General features: G+C 38.1%; 1 protein-coding gene across 4 annotated transcripts in view; it reads left to right on the top strand.

The window, feature by feature from the left end:
- Positions 1 to 17879, top strand: part of TAFA2 (TAFA chemokine like family member 2) — a 204341-nt gene extending 186462 nt beyond the window's left edge. For 3 of the 4 annotated variants that reach the window (XM_033514502.1, XM_033514500.1, XM_033514503.1), the window contains exons 5-7: positions 7033 to 7146; positions 9529 to 9625; positions 9917 to 17879. In XM_033514502.1, coding sequence (XP_033370393.1) covers positions 7033 to 7146; positions 9529 to 9561 — 147 coding nt within the window. In that variant the 3' untranslated portion in view covers positions 9562 to 9625; positions 9917 to 17879. The remainder of the gene's footprint in view (positions 1 to 7032; positions 7147 to 9528; positions 9626 to 9916) is intronic. The other variant, XM_033514501.1, reaches the window with a different exon arrangement.
- The last annotated feature ends 2770 nt before the right edge of the window (positions 17880 to 20649 follow it).

Below are 20649 nucleotides of genomic sequence, written 5' to 3'. Positions count from 1 at the left end.
ACGTATACACAGTGCAAACCAGACCAACACAGGAGAGAGACTGGCACTGTTATCTGAACCCACTTAAGCACACAAAACTTGCACGGGGCCACGAGCATCACAGACTGCCCGATCACATCCTCTCCTCTGGCCGCTCAGGATTAAAGCCTGTGCACCAACACAGTATGCTGCAGCTGAAATGTGCAACAAAATGCAGTCAATTTTTGCTTCACACTGAGATTCTGCTGTGGTCTTTTTCTTTGCATGACATCATGAAATGCAGATGCACTGGATTTTCTTCAGCTCTGGGTTCCTCACAGTTTCAAAATATGAGCTGAGAGAAGCAGGGAATCCATCAGGTAGGGGAGCAAGCAAGTACCCAAACATGGGATTTACTAGCTACATTCACAGATTTTTGGGGATGCACAGCTGGAGTAATTGTAGGAGGAACATAACAAAATCTCCCTACTTGTTCAGCTGTGCTACATCTCTAGCATCTAATCTAATTAGATTAATTCCTTGCAGATTGGCACTGAGTCAGGAAGTGGCTTCCATTTCATGGGGATTTTTTTTCCCCCAGTGGATCTTACAAATCCATTCAGTCTTTCACTCATTTCTATTGGATGAATGTTTGTATTTCAAAGTCATCATCATTAAACGTGTTGTGTAGGCAGCTTTATCAAAGAGGATAAGGGTAGAATGATCACAAGGTATTTGATCCTCACTTTCAAGATGACCCTTTATTGTAGGACAGAAGTATGCAGCATAATCTGTGGATACTCTTTTTCAAGCGCTAAATTTCACTTAGATCCTTAGTGATTTAGGAGACCTTTTTAGACTCCAGAACTGTTAATAATCAGCTGAATAACTAAAAGCACAAAGGCAGAATTGTTTAAAATGTTCAGCAAACAAGTGGATATTTTTTCTGATTACATCACCACATAGTGATAGCTAATCTATCCTTCATGAAACCATAAGAAATGAAGCTCAAAGCGGTTCATTTGCCCCTGCAATGCTTAATCTCCTCAGTCTACAAGATGAAATTAACCAATGTAATCTAATACATGTTAGAAATGGAAAATACTAGTAAAAGGTATTAACAATTAGCACATCTGAGCATAAACTACATATGTGCCATTATTTGACCCACTTTTATAAAATACAGATTTTTCATTTGCTGAAGATTAGCTTCCAGAAAGATGAGAAGTTGTTTAATTTCACAGTATTTGAGACACATGCAGGACATTGAGATTGGACTTTACAAGTCCAGAAAACAGTGCAGAAAATAGAATCATGATCAACATCCACCTGTATTTAGTGTTCAATGTGTGCGTGTTCTAATATTTTTAAAGATCTCTATTCTGTATTTGCTTTTGAAAATCAAATTGTAGTAATATACGATGTGTAAAAATATATAATATGCTCAGAGGAAGGGAAATAAGAATCACTGATATAAAAACATGAGTGTTTATACCATAATAACATTCCATACCATAATGAGAAAAATTTTACCACTATAATTGTCTTACTGAGATGGCAACTAAGATTACAAGGGAGAGTCTATACAAATTTTCATATGAATTTTCAAGTAAGGTAGTATATTTAGCTTTTCTTGGTTCATGCATGTTTTCCATACAGTAAAAAAATGTTTCACAGTTCTTAATTGCCATGGGCATAACCTAAATGGAAAGAACAACCTTGTTCTCAGGACAAATCTGTCACACCCATAAAACCCTGCTTAACACTATTTCACTTTGAACATGTTTACTCTTCAATAGTTTCCTGCCCTTGCAGAGCAAGCATGACATTTGAACATCCGACCAGTTGCTGCATGTTCAGCATAGTGAGAATTTCCCCCACTGTTACGAATGACCGCTGCTAAAGGGCACCAGTTACTCGCCTGAATGGAAATCAAAATCTTGTTCACGCTTAAGCTTTCTTGCTATTCATGTCAACACTTTTAACACTCAATTTATGAAAGGGACATATTTTTTTTCAGTAATTGTTCTGATTTCTCCCAATTTTTGCATTGTTTTGTACCTTTTGCATTCTTTTTCATATTTATAGAAAATTTTAAGGTGAAGGAACTTGGAATGAAAATATGAACCACTCACAGGCAGTTAACCAAATTAAACAGGGACAGTGGAAAGAGAGTTTAAACTACATTTGAGCTTTATTCAGTTGCAACGAGATGTTTACAACTTTTAATTTTTGTGTTCTATTGCTGGATTGGTTCTGTGCTTCCAAGCACATCTCCAGTTGGTATCAATCAGCTGACTTTATGCACTGTTTCAGAACCATTATTTTGGACTTTCTATCCATTACATAAACATGGTGCCATGAGGGGTGACAGTTCCACCTTCACCTTGCCAACATAAAGCTCCTTGACAGAGGCATAATTCTCATCAGTTATCAATTATACCATTCATGCAGCTAGAACAGGGGAAAGCAGGATTTTATGACAGAAAAATCCATCTCAGAAAGTCACAATGAATTTAAAAAATATAATGCGAACAACATTTTGCAGCAGCTCTATCATGGCAACCTAGAAAAACCAAGCACATCAAGAGTCTGCTTAGAGACAATTGTCAAGAAAGGAGCTATTGGTACAAGTCCAAGATCTGTTATCTCATCCCTCTAGGCTAAAGAGGCTGACAGCTCCTCTGAGTGGATGACTCCTCCCTGAAACTCACCCTCTTCTTGTGTCATAGTTTGACGATATTTATACTGACAGATGTCACAAAATGACATTCTAAGATGATTTGGGTTCAGGCTCAATGGAATGTTTGGTTTGAACTCAAAAGTTTTTAAGGTAAAACCACCCCAAACTTCTATGCCATGTATTTATCTGCAGTTGAAACTGACAGCCTGCAGGAAGAGACATCTGCAGATATGACATGTTTACAAACTCATCAAAATATGCCTTGACTGCTTTCAGATATGCAAATGAACTTTTGATGTACGAAGTTTCTTAGGATCACAGAATCACAGAACAATTCAGGCCAAAAGAAACTTCAGGAGGTCTCTAGTGCAAACTCTGACACAAAGCAAGGCTTTCTCTCAGATCAGACCAGGTTATTCAGGGCTTCAACCAGATTATTTTCAAAAATCTCCAAGGATGGAGACTGTACAATTGTTTAAATAAAGCTTTCAGTGGTGTTTTCACAAGGAATCTACTTAGAAAAAAAGGGGTATCTTAGTGCACAGAAGATTAGTATTGGAAAAGTGTCTGGCAAAATGGACTTGACATCTTTTCCCTGTTCTGTTGCTCAGAATGTCCATTTCTATTACTCCTTTTTCTTTGTCTTCCTCTTGTGCAGACTTCTCTTCCATTACATATGAAATTCTGTGAAGGGCCATGGCATGAGGCATGCATAAATTGGCAAACATCTGGCAGGTTTTCTTTGTTATGAATGGTAGGACCTCTCCCCTGTCATACAGATGTCAGCCTTTTGGTTTCTTTGCAAGTAATGGTTGAAAAATTTTATTTTACCTAAAATTGTTTTGCCAATGCCAATCAGATATGTGATGAGTAAGTTACCCTCTCAAACACTAGTTTTAGCGTCTGCCCACTGTGTTTTGGCGACATTTTATTAGATACTTTTTTTAGATCTGAGGAAGAAAATCTTTACTATGAGGGTGGTGAGACATGAGAACAGATTTCCCAGAGTTTGTGGATGTTCCATCCCTGGAAATGTTCAAGGCCTTGTTGGATTTGGCTTAGAAAAACCTAACATATCTCTGGAACATATCTGCCCATGGCAGTGGAGTTGGAATTAGGTGACCTTTTAGGTCCTTTTCAACACAAAACATTCTTTTCTATCATTCTATAACTGTTCTCAGTGAGACACATTTTTCAGAACCAAACCAAGTCCCTAAATATTAATCTGTTTTCTTACAGTGTTATTGAAGCATTCTCTCTCACAATTTCAGGATTTGCCTCAATTTTCTGTAGGTTTTCCTCCTTAAAATTCTGAGTGGGCTTCTCTCCTGCCTAATTAACTACCTCTGGATGTAATTTCCAGTCACTGCCTGCCTTGTCCTTGGTCAGCTGCGTGGTTAACGATGGTCTGCACAGCCAAAAGGAACACAGAGGGTCAAAGCACAGTAGGGTTGGCTGCAGGGAACCATAAGAGGCATGACTATGAATCTCTCTCTCTCTTTCTTCTTGTCTGAGATAAAGAGATATATGTACATTTTCACTCCTGGTATTCCATTCTGCTCAGTCAGAGGTGGGAGCAGGACAAGGCTGCTGTGCTGTGTGTGTTTGTGTGAGTGGTGTGTATGTTATCTGAATGGCTGGCTGCCTACATTTCATAATACATACAACGCATACCTGTGCCTTGTATATGCCTGCTAAGAACCCATGCTCAGCCTCAAAACTGGCTGAACCCGGGTTTTGCTCAAGCAGCATCCTCACAGCCCTTGATCTGCTGAATCTGGCCTGATTTCTTCTGGCATTCTGCCTTTTACTCTGGGCTTAGCTTGGGAGCTGATAACCGCATTTCTCTGAGAACTTTCTTATTCCTTCATTGTGGTGATGTGTTTAGAATCCTTTAAAGTGTGGGTCTTTCTCCAGTGGTAGCTATAAATAGAACAAGCCCTGATATAAGAAAAGAAACAGTCTGATTTAGGAGTGTTTATAATCTCTGCCTTCTCTGCCACCACTCCCATCCCCTCCATTAGAAGCAATTACCTTACTGCTTTTCTCTCTTGATTTATCTATCCATCTATCTGTGAATCCTTAGCAAGTAATTAAGTCCTTTTGCTGTCATGTCAGATTGCAGCCCAAAGTAGAAAAAAATAGTAGAAAAGATAAATTCACTGCTAAAACTCTTAAGAAACATTATAGTTCTTATTCATGAGTTTTAGTGGGTCATCACTCTGTCCTATTCAGATGTTAGAAGAGAATATTAAAAAAAAAAATTAAAAAAGTAGAAATACTACTTGTATGCAATGGAAATATGCTGTGAATTGTGGAAATGCTGTCTCCAGCAACGAAAAACCAAAATGGAAGAGGAAACACACCTTTTTTATCCTCAAGTGTCTGAAAACAAACACTTCTATCTGAGTGAGCAGTCAGCTTTGCAGATTGTCTGTATCTGGTGTGGTTTGGTCTGAAAATTTTCCAACATTTATTTGATTCTTACCTGAAAAAGAAATTGACATTCTTTTGACATTCTCTGCACTCAAATAAAGGTTCAGTGCTTCATATAGTGAATGGCATGCAGGGTGATGTGATGGATACCATTCCTCCAGCTTCATCTCCCAGTGTAAACAAGGGTGTATGATCTTCCAACTGAAATTCTCTACTTTAGATTATTGCCATCTACCTGAAGCCCTGTAAGAAACTTCACTCTACTCAAGTGCCACAAATGAGCTAAATTTCTTTAGTGAGGATGCATCCCTTGTTTATGGCACTCTGGAAGTGAGGTAGCATTAAAAAAGCAGAAATCAGCTTGAAAAGTATGTTTTCAACTGATATGGTTTTGGAGCTGATTTAGAATAGCTTCCTGATAACAGACTATTTTTATCTGTATCTTGCATATTTTAAGGATGATGCATATTATCAAGTATCTGGTCCTAAAAGTGGCAGATCAATTTATGCTCATAAATGTATCAGGGAATAAATCATGCACTGAACTAAATCTAGTCAGTAATGACTAGTTGCGCTTTTTCAAAGGCAGATTAATTTACATACTACATTCACAGAACTATTAAGAAAAGCTGTAAGAAATCAGGATTTAGGTGGAGGAGTAGGCTGTTTCAGTTTTAATTTCCCCAGCTATTAGTTTGCTGGTAATATGAAAGAATTTAGTCTAGATTTTTTTTTTAACCAACTGTAAAACAAGGAAAAGACCTACTCAGGACAAGTCAGCTGATGCATGAAGATTGTGACAGACTGTGGAGTAGCAATGACAGATTGAATCTTGACTTTCCTTTTGATTTTTTCAACCTAAAAGTACTCTGTTCTATTATTTACTTATATCTTTCTGAAAGTTTGCTGCTGAAAACTGAACTCCAGTACCTTCCACTGTAGTGCCTTGGACAGCAGGATGGTTGCCTTCTATTTCTTATATGCTAAACTTTTAATAATATAACCTTTCTTTGCAAGGGCAGCACACTGTTGACTTGTATCCAGTTTTACAGCCTCTATATACCTCAGATCCTTTTTTGCAGGGTAGCTATCTAGTCACTTGTTTACCTTGTTATAAGTATGTACTTGAGTTTCCTACAGTACTTTGTAGGTATTGTTATTGAATTTAGTTGTACTGATCTGAGCCTGTTTCACCAATTTATAAAACTTGTTTTAAATTCTAAACCTACACTTTAAGTGCTTGCAGCCCACCTCAGCTCTATGAATATGATAATGAGCTTTTCTACTATTAATATTGTTCATGAAAACACTGATTATAATTATGTGTAGTGCAGCCTTACCTTGTTCCCACCAAATATGATATTACATATTTGTAAGATATCTACATCTTACAGTGTGATGCAAGCTACTGATAATTATGTTAAAACTGGCTCTTTAGCAAGGCAGCTGTGTTCAGCCAGCACCAAAATGCCAGACCTAGCTTTTTCTCCTGAGAGTGACTGTGCTAAAAACATTTCCCAGTTTCATCACAGTTCGTTCGGCCTGTGCTTCTACTCTGTTTACTGAGGGAGAGATGGCCAGTAAAGACAAACACATTGGTCATCAGAAAGGTTATGTTTCAAGAAATGGATAGTGGATGCTTAAAGCTGCTTCATTGCTTTTAGGAGCTTATAAATTGATTATTTGATCATTTACTTCAGTATCATACTGCAAAGATAAAGTTATGTTTACTGATCTCTAATTCCCCAGGTGTTTTTCCTTTTCTTAAAGTTAAGATCAATATTTATCCTTCTCCATCCCTTTCAGATTTCATCTATTCTCCGTGAAGTCTAGAAGATAATCACTAACAATTCAAAGATTGATTTGCTCTACAATAAATTTTCTCAAGCCATGTGACTTGAATATATACAACTTTCCTGAATACCTAAATACTCTCTGATTTATTTTTATTCTAGTCTGGCCTATGTTCACATCCCTTCGTTGTTAACAACAATCTTATGGCTCATCTGATCACTATTAACCTTTTTGTGAAAAAGGAAGTGGAAAACCCTGAGACATTTCTGCCTCTGGTATGTTATCTGCTAATGTCTCATTTTCTCCATGAGGCTCAAGACATTTTATTTCATTTGCCATGCATTCTAAAGCTTTTATAGGTTGTGTTTATTTTTAATTAATTAATAAATTGATTTACTTATTTAGGCCATCATTTGCAAGCTTATTACCCATTGCTGAATTTTGCACATTTACACTTATCACTCCTTGTTTTGTCTGTCTGTACTTCTGTACTGCTTTCTCAATCATCCTAAGCAATTTTCCCCTGTTTATACTCTTGGACAATCCTTATTTGATTCTGAAATACTCAGAAAGCTCCATGCAAGCCCAAATTAGTCTTACCACATTTCTTATGCAGAGTGGTTTAACTTTGATATTTGTTTTTGCACTGCTAACAGTACCAAAATAATTTTCCCCATTATTCCCTTGCCCAGGATTTTACCAAATACTGATTTTATTTGTCCGATTCTGTTTTAGTCTCATCAACAATAATTTCCTACTCGTATTCTTGTCCACTGAGAAATCATGAATTCTAAAGAAATGAAAGCTAAAGTTCCTGTTGCAGGAATTGTGGTTTTGAAAAAGCTGGGTTGTCTTTTTTCCCTACATTCCTGCTGGGGCATCATGCTGCTGAACAGGACTAATCTGGCATGGTATTTTGTGATACCAAATATAAGATGGAAGGAGGATATTTCCCAATGTGATAGTCTGCTGAAAAGTACTAATTTTGCATTATAACGAATGGACTGGAAAGGAGCTAATAATAAAAATGGCATTTTATTTACATGCTAGGGTTCTTTTTGGTATGTGTATTAGGAAGAATGTTATTTCAACTCCTATTGAAATGCAACCATTCCAGTGCAGGCAGAATACAACAATACCATGTATTATAAGAGTGAAAGCAGTAGAGCCATTATCAGGAAGGATGAAATCCTTTTTGTGAAAAAGCATTATTTGAAATTCACAGATTACTATCTTTGAAACTGACCAGGAGTTCAGTTGCTCCTTCTGAAAATGGATATTATTTACTTATAATTCATATTAGAAAATTAGTTTTGCATTTATATGTTCCATAATAATAATATGTTGAAAGTAGTGTCACTTCCTCTAAATATAGAGGAGGAATTCATTGCTGATTCTGTTAACAGGGTATTATTGCTGGATGGGAATATATGAGCTTCTGGAGAACTTACAGTGCTTCACTCTGGGAATGAAAGGCCCGTGTGCCATTTGGCAGACTGCATGCCTTAGAATCTGACTGGGCTTTATGTCTCACTATGCTCAAAATTCAGTTATGAACAAATATATATGGAGATAAGAATTTATTGCTAGCCCAGTTAATGTTTCAACAGCCTAATAATGCAAACTAGCACAGAGCATCTTCATCAATAATATTAACATTTTGTACTAAACCTTCCTAGTATTTCTCCCTTTTCAGTGGTGTTTTCCTCACCTTTCAGTATCCCTCTGAGTTCAAGGTTGACCCTTCAATACTTGTCAAGAAGAATGGAAAAGGGAACTGTAAAAAGTCATCAGACTGCTGAGGTCTTTGTCAGATGGAGCACGATGTTCATTACATGGATTTCTTCAGTGTTGCATCAGCTTGTATATATGTTTTCTTCACAGATACTTCTTATATGCTATTTATTTTAATAGTTTTCAGATTATTCAGCTTTTCTGTTTGTTTTTTTCTTTACAAGGAAGTAAAGTGCCACATTACTCATGAGGCTGCACTTGTATAGTGACCACTTGTTGGATTCTTGTTGATTAATATTGGCATTTGCAGTCTGGTACCTCAGAAAAGCCTTTCAATTTTTGCTCTAGACTCCTAGATTATTTAACCAACTAGTTCTTATAAACTAAAACTAAGATGAAGAAGCTTATGACAATAGTTGCCTCTCTATTAGGCAACTGATATCGGGGCTAAACCATGCCAAGACTATCCCTGATAAGTTCTCAGACCCTTGCACTGTAAGGCCAATATGAAGCCTTTCATTAATAACAGCAAAAAATGTATTGGCTGGGCTACTCTCTGTCTCAATGAAGGTATCTCAATGGTTTGACTATACTCCTAGCTTGACCCAGTTAAATGCAGCTAAAGTAATCTGTGTCACCATTTCTGTTTTCTATGGCTTCAATGTGATTCACCATTTATATTTTTTGTAATAGTATTTCTATTCCTCAATTTCCTCCTTTTAAAGTGCAAATAATATTATTTCTTGGACTGTTATTTGTTAAGTAATTTAATAGCCCTTGAGGATGTGCATCTCATTAACTACTAATTTTACCAAGTTCTTAGTATAGGGAAGGTCCTAAAATAAGTTTGCTAATTCTGTTTTTGACAACTTAATTATTTGGTACAGTATTTAGAGACATTAATATAACCTTTCCCTTCCCAGCAGCTACTCATGTTTAAGGTACCAAACAACTAATGGAGCTCTGGGAGGCACAGCATACATTGCAGCTGACTGATTTTATTTGGGAGCTCTGAAACAGGTAATAATAACAGAACAAGTCTGTTGAATCACTTTGTCATACTGTATTAATTTATCTTGGGTAATGGAACTGAAAACTGTGGTTTGTGCTCTAATTTTTTGGCAGCTATAAAATGCATTTTATCTAAATATTCAGCAAAGGAAAGATGAGAAACCTTAAATCCTCATCTACTGTAAAATTAGTTACTACTTCTCATCTTGCCTTTGGCCATGAAAATCAGCCAAGAGTCCAATGGCACTGTTATATTGCTGCAGCATATATTTCTGATGAAATGTTTTTTATACCTTTCAGTGGTGCCGTGTGAACAGTTATGCATGTATGCTACTGCCAAACAAAGGGTTGATGAACTGTGATGAGATCAAGGACTTCTACCTCAACATACCAGTATGAAAATCAGACTCAAAGGAAGGAAAAGGAAAACAGAAATCATGAGCAAGTGTAAAATGGGAGGGCATAGTCTCATGGAGAATCTACTGTGCCCAGAAGGGACTGTGTACAACTGTGTCTGTGGTGACTCTTGTGAGCTTCTGCAGATAGAGGAGGGGCCCCGTGATCTGATCCATGTCTTGGGTGGAAAGTTTCACTACAGAATATCACAGAATTATAGAATAATTTGGGTTTGAAGGGATCTTAAATATCATGTGGTTCTAACCCCTCTGCCATGGGCAGGGACAACTTCCACTAGACCAGTTTGTTCAATGCCCCATCCAACCTGGCCTTGAACACTTCCAGGGATGGTGCATCCACAACTTCTCTGGTCAAACTGTTTCAATGCCTCACCACCCTCACCTTCTTCCAAATACGTAATCTAACCTGCCTCCTTTTGTTTTAAGCTATTCCTCCTTGCCTTATCACTACATGTCCTTGTAATATCTAAGGGACAAAACTTTCTGAGGGAAGAGCACTTTGTGTTTATTTCTGCATCTGTTTTTTCTTGTGATCACTGACAAACCCAGAAAGGAAAGACTTCCATGGCAATAGCTAGAAGGCTGTTTCCAAGAGTAAGGTTAGAGGACCTTCCAGAGGCTACAGGCTCAATTATGGGTAAAGATAAAGCCTTTATATACTTTTAAATCTTCAGGAGAGGAAAGCCATGAGAGCCATGACACAATTTATAGTTAGTATTCAATAGGACTGGGAGCAAAAAATTATTCCTTTTATTTATTAAAACAATCACATGAAATAACTTTGATATTCTCTGTAGAAACACATGGGTCTTTGTTGGGGAACTCTAAAGATTCCAAATTAGAGTCTGGCTTAATGTTACATTATTTATTGTTGTACATACTTATGTATTATATTATTTAGTATACATATGTTCATGAACTATACTAGTTTTTCATTGTGTTTGTAGTACTATACAGCTTTGAAATGATTGCATGGGGTAATCCTCTTCAATGTGGCACATGCACAAGTACAGTAACCTTTCTGAGAGTGAACATCAACACTTTTAATAAAAGAAGCAACCTGAAAATGGCACATGAAGACATTTAAAAACATGCTTGAAATCAGATATGAAAAAAATACCATCTCTGTAGCAATAAATGCTGGCTGAAACACAGCGTGGTCTCCTTGCATCACTTCCTAGCCCCCCAGATTATGATGGCAGTGCTACTTATTCATTAAAAGAGAAGGGCTTAGCTTCTAGCTTCACAATGGTAGTTTGTTAAAAAGCAGGGCTCAGCTAGTGTTCTTATATTGGTGTTTAATGAGCTGGTATGTCTATTATCAGAGGAGAGAAAGGTACCAAAGGTACCTGTAATGTCACATGAGTGAGTTATTTGCTATTTTTAACTACAGTGTTGGTGCATCAGAGTAGAATCAAGGAGATAACATCCACTTCACAGGAGGGCATTTATATGAAAAGCAATCCTGAAATATAAATGGTAATAAAAACATTAATGTCCATTAATGTCTTGTAATGTTAACAGGGTCTTAACACTGAGTTGCTGAATGATGTAAATAGAAGGTAATAATAAACAAGTCAGAGGTTAGAAATTAGCAGCTATATGCATGGATATGGAAACCCCCCCAAAAGTCTGACTGCTTGCCACAGACCTACATGTGCTGACTCAGGGTGAGAGGTAAGTATTGTGTCATGTCATGAGCAATTTTTAAGGATATTTTCTATTTTTTTTTCTACTCTCTCCATCAATAGAGCTGGGAATTTTAGCTCATGCTGCAGTTTTTGGTGGCAGCAAAATACATTTCTGAAATATTCACTAAGAATATGATGAGAAACCCCGAATTCTAATTTACTGAGGAGTTTCTCATGACTTCTCATTTTGCCTTTGGCCATGAAAATCATCCAAGAATAAGATGGCTACTTTACCATTTCCTATTCTATATATTTCTACTATAATTCATTTACAAATAAATTGTATCCCATGCCGGGTCATGCAAAGCTCCTATCAATCGGCACAGTTAATAAGAAGCACTAACTCAGTGTACAGGAAGTTAACTCTCATGTGGCTGCGATACCTTAGTGAGCTCTGTGGCACCTCTAAGTGCCAAGATGATGCCTAGCAAAAGTCAGTGTTACCACCATCTTTATCCACAATAGCCTGAAGACTAAAGCAGATGGCCACAGGTGGTATATTCACCCTTCAACAGCTACCAGTTACACCCTAGACTACACTGCAACCAGGATGACTGACAACCCTTGATTAAAAACAGAGTGCAGAGGAAGGGTTACTGCTGCGTTTTGAACTCACCATACAGGTTTTAATTGAGAAAAGAACACACTTCTCTGTTTTCTGGGTTTCTGTTGACCTTTCCAACTTCTTTCTGGACAACATTTAGGACAGAACTAAATGAAGCCTCACAGACGGCAGGCTGGATTTGGCCTTTTGCCACCAGGGGAATCCTTCTGGTTTAACACGTCAAAAATTAATGCCCTAGACTGGAAACAATTGTCACAATTGCAGTCAAGAAAAAAAACTGATTCTTTGCCAATATTGCTATCTAGTGAAGATGGTTAATGAAAACAAGCAAAGCAACATTACTGGTTTCCTCAAGCTACAGTTTAGAGTTTTTCTGGGACACTCTTGGTTCTTGTCAGGCTGGGACAGACGGCTTAATTGTGGGGAACATATTGCAAAAATAATCCACTTGACTTTCACTAAGCCACTAAAGCAGTCAGCTGTAAATGAATGCTTTTTGAAATGTTGTCATATTTATAGCAACAAGCAATATATTAAAGTAGCAGAAGAGTCATAAAGAAAGCTCAGTATTAAGAGTTTTGAAGCAGAAACTAAATTAGACTTAATTAAATTATTTCCTCTCATGATTTTCACACAACTCCCCATGACTGCCACTTTTGTCCAAGGAATGCATCTCAATCTCAGGACTATAGGAATTCACCTACAGAATCAAAACTTTCCAAAGACAGTTCAGGAATGATACCAAACAAGCAATTACATTGAATGTCTTTCCTAGTCCTGTGAATACAGAAAAACACTGAATATGTGTGGCCAAAAAGGCCTTTTCCACCCATGTAATGTGGTCCCTGAAGATTTGGAAGTTTAAGAGTTCCTTTTGAGTGCCAGGTGAATTTTCCTTTAGGAAAAAGAAAAGGAGGAATTGTATCTGGATGTAGGCAAATTAATTCAGGAGTTACCGCTATTGTGATCTATTATGTAATAGATTTAATTAACTCTACAATTTTCTGCCATAGCCCTGTATTTTTTTTCTTTTTTTTTGTCCCCCCCTAAATTTCATCAGTCACTTGGTACTAATTTGTTGTCCCTCTGTTCTGCTAATGCATATCATTATAAACTCTGCTGGGCTAAACAAGTCTCCTTTCCCCTCATCATCATAGTATCAAGCTCTGCACCAGTTCTTGTTCGAGTGTGTTTTTCTTAAGCACGAATGATTACAATTATACTGAGAATCCAGATTTCTGTTTTAATTTAGTTTCCCTAATTAAAGTTTAACCTGCTCAATATATCTAATCTTCTACAAAGTAATAATTTGGAGTCCTCCAAAATTTAGATAACACAGCCTGAGGAACAGATCTTGGATGTATTTTCTTCAGGATGCTCCAAGAATTTGCTCTGTGATATCTCAAAATGGTGTCAACTTAAGTACTCAATGGCCCTCAGTTCCTGGTACTCTAAGTTTCTGTGTCTGTTAAAATATTTATATAACTGACATACCTACCTTATTAATAGAGTTTTTTATTTTTAAATATATTGTCTTCTGGATAAAAAAGGGAAATATTTATTTTTTAATAACCTCATATAACTTGAAACTTGGAAACGGCAGATAAAAAAAAGACGATGGCTTAATTCAAAACTGTGCTTCCTATCACATCATGTCACACTCACAGTGTGAAATAAAAACCTTTGACTTTTTCTAGGATGGTGTCTCTTGGTAATATTTGCTGTAATTTTATTGCACCATGGTGACACAGCTGAGTGGTAAGCTGTTGTGGTGCATGTTTGTTTTATTAGTTTCTGGATTGCTGTTCACATTTTATTGTTAATGGTTTGTTCCTATGTTACCCCCACTCCTCCCAAGATGGTTTACCCCGGAATGCTATCCCCTCCCCTGGCTTGCCCATCATTGTAAACCCAACCCCTTATTCCCGAACCTTCCCTGCCTGCCACCAGAACCCTACCCCTTGTCCATCACTGTAAACCCTGCCCTTTGTTCTGGATCCTTCCCTGTCAATCCCCGAACCCTCGAGGTCCCATTGGCCTGCATGACAGGTCCTCTCCTCCCCCTCATCTCTATTGGTTCCTGCACTGTAACCCCTCCCTTTGCTCCTCCCTCCTGGACTCCCCATTGGCTGTTTGTTTGTACCCGCCCATTGTGCTGCTGCTATTTAAAATCCCAGCCAGAGAAGAGCTTGGCCCTCTTTAGCCTTTGACTTGTTTTAGCTGTTGATCTTGCTTTGCTAGAACCTCACATCGAGCGTGAGGCTCCTTCTCTTTGACCTGCTCGACTCAGCTGACAGTCCTGCATGTTGAGCACAAGGCTCAAAGGTTCTGCCTTCGGTGCTGATAAAACCAAGGTAGTTCCCCACACCTGGTGCGGTGTTCATGTGTGTTTCTCTGAGCTAGCCTGGGCTCTGGCAGGGCTGTGTCAGTGAGCTGAAGATCAAACTCTCCATACGAATAAATTTATATTCAAAACCTTGACTGAGATGTACAATGACTGTTAAAATAAGAAAAAAGAGAGCTGGACAACTGTGTTATAGACAGGATAGAGTTTGGCCCGGGAAAGTGCTTGCTCTTATGAACATTGAAGCTCTACTTGAGAGCACTTAACAGTAGAGTTATATTTCTCTCCATAATTTAGATATAGATGATATAGATAGATACATATATATGTAATAAACCAAAGAGTTCGTTAATATTTAATTTTTATAATGTTGTATATTAGCTAACTTACTTTTCTGTGCTATTGCTGTTACTGGAGTTACTTATGTTTCACTCTGTTTTTCCCCTCAATTTTTTAAAACTAAAGAAGAAAAATGGATAAGGGAAATTTAAAATAAACAATGTTGTTCTCTACAATAGCAAGAAAGGGGAAACCTAATTGAAGTGTGTCCTGGAGTATGACTCAAAGTATGACCCTGAGCTGGTCAAAACTGAAACCAAGCTTACACAGGGAGATAATGAATGGATGTGGAACTTAACTATTCTATTCTCTGGTGGAAACTAAGCCACACAGCTAGTCAAAAAGCTAAAAATGTAACAAATAAGCAGAGGGTTTTTCAAATTGCCACACAGCGGTGTTTTGAGAAAAGCCATCAAACTCAAACAGGCTGTGGGGAAAGCCTCTGTATTCAACAAATGGATATAATATGGATACATTTGATGAAAAATCATGTTTAACAGGGGGAAGGTAAGTTTGCTCTGACCTTACTATTCATATTGCACTTTTAAAAATGACTTAGCATGTTTTGTAGTAAACCAGGATCAAGGATAGAAACATAGAGATCTAGACAAGAGACTGTGAACCCTTCTCCCCCACCTCCCCCCAAAGTCCAATTGTGAAAGATGTCACCATTTGTCAAGATTCGTGGTCCAACCTGGAAGATACTGAACTGGGGCAGTGAAAAAGTTACCACCATGGGAAGAGGACTAACAAAAAGAGGATGAAGTCGGCCTGGACTGGAGGATTTCTGGTATGGATACTGATTAGTCACGTGCCTATCACATGATCTCTCAGAACAGCAAAATATGCAGCATTACAGCTTCAGCATTACCATCATGTAGGAAATCTTCCTGCACAAGGGACAAAGAATCATGAAGACTGTAAGGGTAAATGTTGAAAATCTGCTGTAACATTTTTAAGAACTGCAACTGATTTAGATGCTGCCTTTTTATGTTCCCCCTCCCTTGTGAAACTCCAAGTATGTGTTTTGAGAAGCAGCTTAAACCTGAACTCCCCCTGCTGCCTGTCTACAGCAATCTGTTCTTTTCAATGACTGACATATTAATAAACTATTTAAAGTTGTTCTCCAAAGGACGGTAATGAAATGATTGCTTGGTGTATACCTAGCATTGGTTTGAGTATATTCCTCTGTGAATGTCAACATTTTATATCACTTAAATAGTTACTAACTCAGGTTTTTGCTACTTCAATCCACATCATAGTTTTATGCTTTTTGCTATCTTTATGTGGAAAAACCATTCTTGTTTGAATGAAGCTTAAACTTTGTCAGTTTGTGTAAGTGAACAGACCGCATTACATGTTGCTATTCTCAAAAATGTCATGGGAAGATATCATGCTGTCATTCTCCTGCACTGTTCTAAAAGTGTAAATAGAATAATTTGATGGAATTGCAAGAAAGAAAAAAATTCTATAACTATTTGTTCGAACAGGATACATCTCTATTTGAATAGAATAGAATAGAATACATCTCTATTTGAGATGGAAAACACTAATTATTAGTAGCAAGCAATTTTGTCCTTTAATATATTACTAGACAGTTTTTTCATTCTTGCTCTTTGAGTTTACTAAAATGAAAACAAATATTGCAGCTTTATAGTTGCATCTGTGGAAGTAACAGTATCAGAAAAGTGTACTGTAAATAAGGTATTTTTCTAGAAGGAAACAAAACTTAACTTTTACAGCCAGTCTTAATACCAGTTTTTCCAGACTGCTGCCTTTTCAGTTACATTCATTAGTGACTTGTTACTTTTATGTTACCTAACACTGAATTAAGTTATGGGATGAATCTTCCTAAAGGCTAGCACAGGTCAGGTTAAGAGCACAACTGGAAAAAGCATGGGAAAATCATGCTTGACAAACGTGATCATCTTCTAGGACAAATAAACTGCTCAACTGATGTTGGTGAGGGTGGACATTGTTTACCTGGATTTCCCCAAGGCTTTCAATACAGGAACCATAATGCAGGAGTGAAGCACAGACTGGGATCTACCTGACTGTGGAGCAGCTCTGTGGGAAGGGACCTTGGGGCCCTTGTGGGCAGCAAGCTCTGTATGAGTGAACACCGTGCTCTGCAGCAGAGAAATACAGTAGGATGCTGGGTTGCATTAATTAGGATATCACCAAGAGATAAAGATGTTATCCCACTCAGCAATCATTAGGCCACACGGTGTTTAGTTTTGGTCTCTGCTATGCTAAAAAGGTGTGGACAGGCTGGAGAGGGTCCAGGCAAGGGCCACAAACATAATCAATGGACTAGAAAGCCTGCTGTATGAAGAAAGACTAAGAAAACAGCATTTGTTCAGCTTGAGAAAAGGAGGCTTAAGGGAGACCTTGTCACCATATCACCATATTCCAGTATTTAAAGGATGTCTATAAAAAAGATGAAGATGTATGTGGAGTCACATGGAAAAGAGGAAGAGTAGTGGGAACAATTTAATATTATCTAGAACATGATTTTATAAAAAAAATTGGATTAGAAAAATGTTTGAGGTCCCTTCTAACCTGAGATTCTATAATTCTATGAATGAAAATCTTTACATAATATTTAATGGAAATAGGACAACTTTAATTAGAAAGTACTTTGTTATTATGCATGTAAGTTTGTTATGCCTTTTAGTCATTTTGTGTTTAGAATAATTTACTATTTTCACTTTATTTTTTATGCCATAGCAACTCTATAAAAACATTCTGTTCAGACTGGCTAAATGATTTATGCTTGCAAATTCTGATTTTTAAAAACAGATAGTATTTCACGGCTTCCAAAAAATGTGCATATGTTTATATTGATGATGGATGAGCGACTGGTGAAGTGCTTTTCTGTATTGCATTAAACTAGAATTTCCTTGGACAGCCTTCTCTACTGGTTGTAATTTTGTCCTGCTTCTACTTAAGAAAGACCAGGGGTATTTCCCTTTCTTTCCATCCACAAAACATCCCCCTTTCTATCTTTTTTAGCATCTAGATCTCTGATCCCCTTTGTAGGCGATACTGCTTGTCAGACTGCACTGGCACCAGTCTATGGTCATTGTGTCTCAGGAAAAAAAAGCTGCTGATGGGTAATGTGTCTTTCAGCAGAGCTTTTCTTTGTTTGGTAGCCCTGCTAGGAAAGCTTCCCAAATGCAATACAGCACCAAATCTTCACTGTTCTACAAGATACAGATGCTGAGTGAAACATTGGTGTGCCTTAGTACCAAACATGGAGTATCAGCGTCTGATAGGAGAATATAAGTGTGAACAACTGCACTTTCACAGAAGTGTGAGACTTGATGGTCCTGTAACATGCTCCAGAATCCAGTGCAGAAAATGTTTGTGGTGTTTGCAAATCAGCACATTGGCCTCTGTGCTTTTATGGTTTCCTACATCTTTCCTTCTCTGAACTATTATGTTTTGCATGAACTAGAAGATCTTTAAGGCAGGACTTCATTTTGTTTGTAAAATCTTTGACCTAATATCATCATTCTCTAATGATAATAATTAATAACATGAATATTAATGTAGAAGTACCATTAATGTTTCTGACTGCCCTGACTTTATCTCATAATGTCTTTGTTTCTTAATTCTGTCATGCATGACCAAAACCGCCATTAGTTACTGACTGCCCTGACTTTATCTCATAATGCCTTTGTTTCCTAATTCTGTCATGCATGCCCAAAACCACTATTAATTGCTGACCTCTTTCTTAGTTTCATTGTTTGCCATCATGCTGCTTAAGTAGTTATCTTGAAATTCTACTGTTGAAAATGTGGAAAAGTAACTGAATTTTAGCACTGCAGCCGTCTCTCCCTTGCCAGACTCCCAAAATTTTAGCTATGCGAAAAGCCCATGTGACTTAAATTCCTCAGTGTCTCATCCACCAACATATGGCTCTTCTCGAGTCACGAAAAGGATAGCAAAGACCCCTACCCACAAGCATCAAATTAGAACAAACACAAATTGGTAGAAATGATGTCACTGGAAAAGCAATCATGTTGTCTAATTTAGGCAGTCATATATGGGTCTCCCAAACAGTGCTATTTAAAACTTAATACAAAATGGTTTAATTTTCTTTCAGGAGAGAGTGGATACTCCCTTCAGGGTATCTGGTCAAGGACTTTTTCAGTACAGAAGGGGATAATAAGAAAAAGAAGAAGCCATAAAAAAGACACAAACCTAAAAGATGAAAATAAGGGAGGCAAAGAGCAGAACACACCTCCTCAGACACAATAATTGATCGACTATTATGTTAATCCTTTCTTAACTATCTCTCTGTGTCATCTCACTTTCTACCCCCTGTGTCCTGCAAAGACTAGGTGCCAATTACTGGGGCAGTCACTGTGAGCAGATTTGGTGCCAGCTGGAGCCAGACTGGGGGTGTGGGTGCCCCAAAATCTGCAGTATCAACTGCTGGAACAAGTGGGATCTCAGTGTTAGGTGCCTCAGTGGGTGGGGCATCTCTGCCTCCCTCCAGTATGTGTGTGTTCCAAAAAACCCCAGCCATGTGGCTCACCAATGTAAATGAGGCCACTGAGGGGCTCGGTGCTGGCAGCTGGAGTGAGGCAGCCCATGTGCCTCATGCCAGCTTTAGGGGAGCCAGTGTCTGCATCATCCACAGACTGGGATGGTGTGGTGTCATTTTCCAGCAAACCTCAGTCTGGAGCAGCCAGCAATCGTAGGGGCCTGGGTTTAGGCAGGGGTTCAGGCTGCTGGGGAGTCTCTGCAAGAGTTCAGGAGAGCTGAAAATCTGTGTGTGTAACTCCAGAGAGTGCCCTGTGTGTGCATTGGTGCATGTGTGGGTGGATGGGTGGGTGTGCCTGCTCACCTTCACTCCCAAAAAACCTGGGTGGACACCCTGGGTCCCCAGGCATACCAGGCTGGGGCCCAGTGGCCAAGCAGGAAAAGTCCTGGTCCTCAGTTGCTGGAGGAAGTAGTTGCTCCTTAAATTCCTTAATAAGAACCACACAAAAGGCTTCTAAATAAGGGGAAAATCTAGGGCCATTCCAGCTTGGAAAAGTTATATTGTGGAGGTTTATAAACCCATGCATGGTTTAGAGAAGGTGAATGGGAACAGATAACTTAATCATATAAGAAGCAAGGAGCTTAGATAGACAGTTGTCTATCTTCACTGCTTTTATATAATTCATAATTCAAATTACTGCATTTGTTGTCACAAGGATCTTTGGAGGCCAGGAGTAAAAATGGATACAAAGGCAGGTTAGACGAGCTCATGGAGGGCATTTCCCGTGGTAGCTATTAAATGTGATGGACAGTTGCAATGTCCAGCTCATGAAATCCCTAAACACACATTGCTGGAAGCTGTGAGGCTATGCTTGGATACTATTCCTACTCTTACTGATATAATCTTTCCCAAAGCATCTATTAGCAAACTACTATTGGAAGCAGGACTGACCTAGTTTGGCAGTTTTCATGCTCTTATGTTACTAAGGCCTGACCATTAATCTTGACTTGCCCTGCATACTACTATAAAATCTTCAAATACAGTCTTCCAACACTGAAAACAGATGTGTTGTTCAGGTCTTTTTTGAGGGGATAATGTTTATCTGGGTTGTGACATCCTGTGTTTAAACATCTCCCCTTGCCGTGTATGTAATGTTGAATACATTGCTTTAAAGGCAACGATT

The sequence above is a fragment of the Parus major genome, chromosome 1A (genome assembly GCF_001522545.3).
Source record: "Parus major isolate Abel chromosome 1A, Parus_major1.1, whole genome shotgun sequence".
In the NCBI taxonomy this organism is placed as follows: Eukaryota; Metazoa; Chordata; class Aves; order Passeriformes; family Paridae; genus Parus; species Parus major.
Note: the sequence above shows the minus strand (reverse complement) of the source record. Positions and strands in the feature narration are given on the sequence as shown.